At 40.5% G+C, this 6,000-nt stretch overlaps 1 protein-coding gene across 1 annotated transcript in view; it reads left to right on the forward strand.

Moving 5' to 3' along the window:
• LOC124159518 (WD repeat-containing protein 75) overlaps nt 1-4,193 on the forward strand; it is a 45,539-nt gene extending 41,346 nt beyond the window's left edge. Inside the window, exons 13-14 of the mRNA XM_046535381.1 lie at nt 1,428-1,510; nt 3,682-4,193. Coding sequence (XP_046391337.1) covers nt 1,428-1,510; nt 3,682-3,931 — 333 coding nt within the window. The 3' untranslated portion in view covers nt 3,932-4,193. The remainder of the gene's footprint in view (nt 1-1,427; nt 1,511-3,681) is intronic.
• The last annotated feature ends 1,807 nt before the right edge of the window (nt 4,194-6,000 follow it).

Here is a 6,000-nt window from a genome sequence, read left to right on the forward strand (position 1 = left end):
GATGGGGGAAAAGATTGTGGGATGTCCATCTATCAAGTAGTAAGAAGAGGCATTGTCCTCTCCCCCAATTGATTCCCCGATCGTCGGCTGTTGCACCATCCTACCCGCATGCACGCCGTTCACTCCCTGGGGGGCGCGCTCCTCCTAATGGACCCCGCGTACAGCCAATTGTGGGCAGCTCCTCTGTGGAAGGACTCGCTCTCTCCGATGGCGAACCAAGGTGGCATCGTCGCCACACCGGAATGGCGGAGTACAGTTCCATGTAATTAATAGGGGGTGAATGAGGCTAGATAGCCTCTTCTTCCCCCACCCCCAAGGCTCAACTCATACGGTATAAGTTATGCATTCAGTAGCAAGAGCAAAACAAGAAAAATAACGTAGAATTTTGTTGGCACAAAAATGTTTGGAAATTCTTTTAACAATCGATGGAGGCAAAGTTGGGAAACAAAATGTAAAGGCAAATAGAAACCAACACAAAAAAAACAGTTTCACTTCAGGAATTGTGAAAAAAACGTTCCAATGACAGTGAAAAATAAATCCGAATGTCAACGCATTAATTACATCAGAAAGTGCTTACGGACGTGTGCGTTTGCACTTGATATCGTATGTCAGAGAACTGAAGGATTAAAGCCTTACTCAAATTGTCTTTAAACAAACAGTGGCGCCGACTCCATGGGGCCAGAGGGGGCCCGAGCCCCCTCAAAAATTCGTTATGGATGTGAGGAAAAAATGTGTCAGGCCCGTCGATTTTCCCCGGAGTGTCCTGACATCGAGATTCGAGTTATCAGGGTTCTAATGTTGATCATATGACTCTTTTAAAATGCTTAAAATATTTAAAACTCTCAACTTAAAAAATTTCCCGGGGCAAGATCCCCGGGTTGGCCCCCCAATATTTTTTGTAAGTCGGCATCCCCATAAACAAAAGACCACCCGGCCATCCACAGCGATCAGCTGAATGGAATTACAAAGCAACCTTGTCATTGTGTGCATGATGTTAAATAGACGTATCTGTTCTGTAATGGCGTATTCTGTAATTAATATAAGGATTATGTAGTTTCCCAACTTAGTTCCCTCTTAGAATTATGAGCCACGTACACCTTTCCAAATGTTTTCCTTAAGCTCAAATTTAAGTATTCTACATAGAGAAAAATGAAGCCGAGGCAAATGTTGACTATGGTCTTGCATATGTACTCTGAAAACATTAAGTATTATAGTCTTCAATGCAATCCGACGTATGCGAGAAAAAAACAGCCCAGCGGAAGTGATTCCTTGCGCGTGGAACGCCATGCTCCGCATGCAGAATTTCTAGGCTTCATTCAAATATTAGCGTCATTCCATTGTATCTATTAAGGGCTGGGGATCAAATTATATGGGTTAAGATTTTATTGCCTGTGTCTGACCTGAGTGTATTCTCTCTTTTGTTCCAGTTGCTGCGCATGCCTGTTCACACAATGCCGCCCTTACGCACGATGTGCTTTTCCTTTCTCACATCCTTATTTAAGAAACAAAGGTAAGTTCGAAATATTGCTTCCGCTTCAAAAAACAACGGGATGTTAGTTTTTTGAGAATTAATATTTATTTATCCGACTTCATTAATGTTGTTGCCTCCAATGTAGTCCCATTCGATTTTCATTGGGGTACAAATTTGATTGATAATCATTTCTTCCACTTTTTCCACGTTTTCATCGGTTGTTGATGTGGTCGGGCGTCCGTCATATTCAACGTCTTCACGGACATCTTGAAAACGCTTGTACCACTCGTTAATTCTTGTTTTTCTCGTAGCAGACTCCGCATAGACCTTCGTTAACATTTCACACACTTTTTTGCACATAATTTGCTGATCATTATTTTCTTTTCAATCATTCTTTGATCCATTTATTTTAAGAAATGAAAATCGCCGAGTTAAAAAAAATACGCCTAACCTTAGCAGCAGCCTCAGACAAAGTAAACAATGATTAAAGCTGAAAAATATATCATGCTTCAGGGATCATGTGTAAAAGCATAATAAAAAACGATCGGGACTCTCCGAACTCGCGAAATGTAAAAATTCCTCTTATTTTTTAGGACACATCTCGTATATTGGCTTGAATTTACGTACGTACAAGTTTAGTTTCAAGATTTGAAGATTGATGAGGGTAAACGGATGCTAATAGTTTGGGCGGGTGGGTTGCGTCCTTCAGGTGCATTTCAAACCTCTTTCAAGTATGTCCGCACGCGGCGAGGAGTGGAGAACGATTCATTTATTCTCGATGTTTGCGACACAGAATTTACTCTCGCGAGAAATTGCGTTGAACAGTTACGAATCCGATAGATTATATCATCGCAAATGTAAATTTCGGTAAACAGCCATTAACCCAGTACCGTCTTGAGGGGTGAGGGCGAGTGGCGACTATTTTCAACACATTTGAATGCAGTGCGGTGGTTGACGGCACATCTCCCGGCCCACTGCATAGACCTCTAAAATAATTTACGGTAATTGCCACCTCGTCAGTAATATTCGTCATCGAATCATTTATCTCGGCCGCTTTTGTGTGACGGATCGCGTAAACTAGTTTCTCACGGTAGTAATTTATACTCCAACTAGGAAAAAGTGTCACACAAATAATTTCACCCTAATTTGGCCAATTCTGCGTCTGCTGTCGCAAAAATTAATTGCAGTTTTAAAGAATGACATGCCCATCTTTAGAGGTGTCACAGCGAAGCAATGGCTACCATATCAATCACTTAGGAGCAAGTAATTCTTTTTCTATGGAAGAGAAGAACTTTTTAATATAAACATTTCCGAAAAAATCCCATTAGGTTTAAATAATGTGTACTGCGAAAATAAGAGATTTAACCAATTGGCATGGTAGGACTGGATCTTTGTAGTTTCTTTAATGGTAGTGTTGTACTGCTGATATCGACCGTGTCATTAATACTTGTCTGCAATGTCAATAAGAGTATATAATTCGTATGGACTGATATTAATGCTAATGAAAGTGGGTGTTTTTAGCCGATGACCCTATTTTGGGACGGTAAATACAACTATTCGCCGTGGAGCTACATCATGATGTAACTCGACACTCACTCATCTTTCTCCGCTCCCAACAGCCTTCGACCATGGAGACGACACAAGGAAACGCATTTGACTTGCACCCCTCGAGAAGATCGCTGGCCGAAAGAAAAATCATTCTCACCATAATAAATATCAATGATATCATCAAACGCCTTTGATGACGCTGTAGACAATTATGTTCTTGTAACGATGTGGAGTGAAAGGTTACCCAGACGAAACTGCTGGACGGCTGAAGGTCTGCTGTGTTCGCATTTTAGAAAATTTAATCGAGATCCTTTTATGTGATATCTTTGTGATTTTACCATAGCAATGCCATAGACAAAAGCGGTAGAGTCTATCATGTTTATATCTCGAGCTTGGGCAATATTTCTGAGAAAGGTTACCGCTATCTACTCTGCGGTCATTTTTGAAATCGAATGATTGAAAGTAGTATGATCAGACTAGTACACCTTTTCTTAAGGCTTATATACGCCGGCGTTTAAAGTGTAATATCCAAATTTGCGCTTCTCTCTGGATCAGACCCTTCGCTAGCCATTTCTTTTAACTTTCATATTACGGTCATTTTTACAGCTCTTTCCAGGTGTGCATGTTAAACTTTAAATGTATAAATTTCCGTTTCGTTGCAGAATCACTGAGAAAGATGAAGAATCGGACATGGAAGTGGACGAGGGGAAGAATGATGACGATGTTGACTCGGAAGACGAAAGTGATCGTACTGCAGTGCAGCCAGGAGAAAACGATTCCAGTAACAACATTGCGAAGGAGAGGACTGCTGGTAGTCAGGCAGTTAGGGCCAAACTTGAGTCGACGCCAGAGTTAGAAGCTCATTTGCAACAGGTTGTAGGTGAAAGTGCTGACTGGGTGAAAGTCTTGTAAACAAAAGGACTTATTGTATTTATTGTGTAAATTCAAGATCCTGATTTTTTTAGTGGCCGTGCGAAGAAACCGAAAATGAAATCAGAACTAAAAGTGTTTCCAATACGGATTAACATTAGCAAATTTTCGAAATGAAATTTATGTGTGACGCCGTCTTCCGATCAGAGTGTATGTTCCTTCGATAAAATGAATTTGCTGTGTATATGAAGCGTCTGTTATTTTTTAAACCGATATCAATTTTGCAATAAACCTGTCAAAAATATTTACGTTGTGCTTTTGTATCCTTCTCCGGGTTGATTCACCTGTATAAGTAAGTATTCAGGGTTGTATTCTTGGTTGTTTCGAGGAAAAACGGACTTGGAGCGTGGCAGACATGCACTGTGAATTGCGGTTCGTATGCCTTCACACGTACATATTGGTCCCGCTCAGCAGATATTCCCGCTGTTGCGGATTCAGAATCAAATATGGGGGGCCGGGGATTCAATTTTGTGATAAAACGCCATGGGGGGATGTGATACACTCCCTCCAATGATAAGGGCATTTTGCGTGTAGGGGAGGGGCAGTTGGCTTCCCTTACACCTAGCCCCTGGGATCTGACCTCTGTGATCTTCCACCGAAACATCTGTCCTTTGTCCTGTTGTTATGCTGGAAGTCACATTATATTGGCTTACCGACGAGAGACAATGGAGCGCTGAGCAGCATAATTAAAGGCATGTGTCAACCGTTGACTTGATGAATCACTTATGGTCTTCTATTATTATTATCATCATCTTTTTATTTAAAAGAGGTATCTCTGTTAGGCTATCCTAAGTGCGTTTCAATACGGCTGCAGAGGTTGCGGCAAAAGGTAGTCTTAGGTACATATCATGCTCCCAAACCACGTGGTGCTACTCATTGGCGTCGTCAGCATCAACAATTCGGGGGGGGGGGGGGGCAAATGGGGGTATATTAAATTTTTTTATACAATAGGGAAATTGCATACTTCTTATAAACAGTATGCTGATATACTACAGTAAACACTTATTACCGCAATATACTTTTTTCCGCTTAAAATTCAGTTTATACACTAGAAAATGACTCCCAAAAGTCTCCCGAGTTTCGCGGGCTAAAAAATACCGCCCCCACTAATCTTAGGCCGTGACGTTATAGTTCAGTAGGAGTCCAAGATCCAAGCCCAGTAACTGCAGGTTTGGAAGAGCCACGTTGCGTTTAAAGGAGAACATGGCTGAAATAAGGAAAAATTACAAGTGGTGCATTGTTCCTCTGTGCAGTAATACCCCAGAAAAATTTTTCGTCTGCATTCCCACGGAGGAAATTAGAAAAAAAGCCTCGATGCATGCCGTCTGTTTGGATGAGCGTTACGGAAAAATAAAGAGTATAATAAACGGAATGATAAACCCGTGTGCTATGTGAGCGAAGATACCTTTAATATAAATAATATTTCCATATTTTATCGTCTGAATAACCTGAAACTGAGATTTTTCGATAATTCGATATGAAAATATAGAGCAACGTTGATCCTCATGCATTCGAGTGCCAGCCAAGAAGACAGCGTTTTCTCCTACTGTCGGCTTCAAAATGATGTGCCGCTGTACTTTGCAAATTTATATCCTGGCTTCACTGCATGCTATAATAATGAACTATACGTCATTTTAAAGGAAATTTTATCCTAAATTCTGAATTATTTTATGACAAAAAAATTCAAAAATGTAGACACGGCCAGTGCAATAAATGACTCCGCGCACCGAAAAATTAGCCGCTTTGTCAACTTCATGAACTTTGCAACTCAACCTAGGGAAAACTACGTCTACAGCATTCATCTTCCACATTAATTTACACTCATCAGTGCGGATTAATAAAATCGCTTTTGGGTATTTTTAGAACCTATATTTTGTTATAAATTAATGAAAATATTTAAACATTATCTTGTCCCATAGTTTACCCCGAAAGATAAAGGAAGTTGTAGATGGAAAAAGAATGGAATCCAGAGGTGGTCACATAAAATGAATCGCAGCATTCTTTGATTTTATTCTACGCCGTTGCTTGCTTTTCAGAAAAAGTTGAGTCAC

Source organism: Ischnura elegans, chromosome 5 (assembly GCF_921293095.1).
Source record: "Ischnura elegans chromosome 5, ioIscEleg1.1, whole genome shotgun sequence".
Lineage (NCBI taxonomy): Eukaryota > Metazoa > Arthropoda > Insecta > Odonata > Coenagrionidae > Ischnura > Ischnura elegans.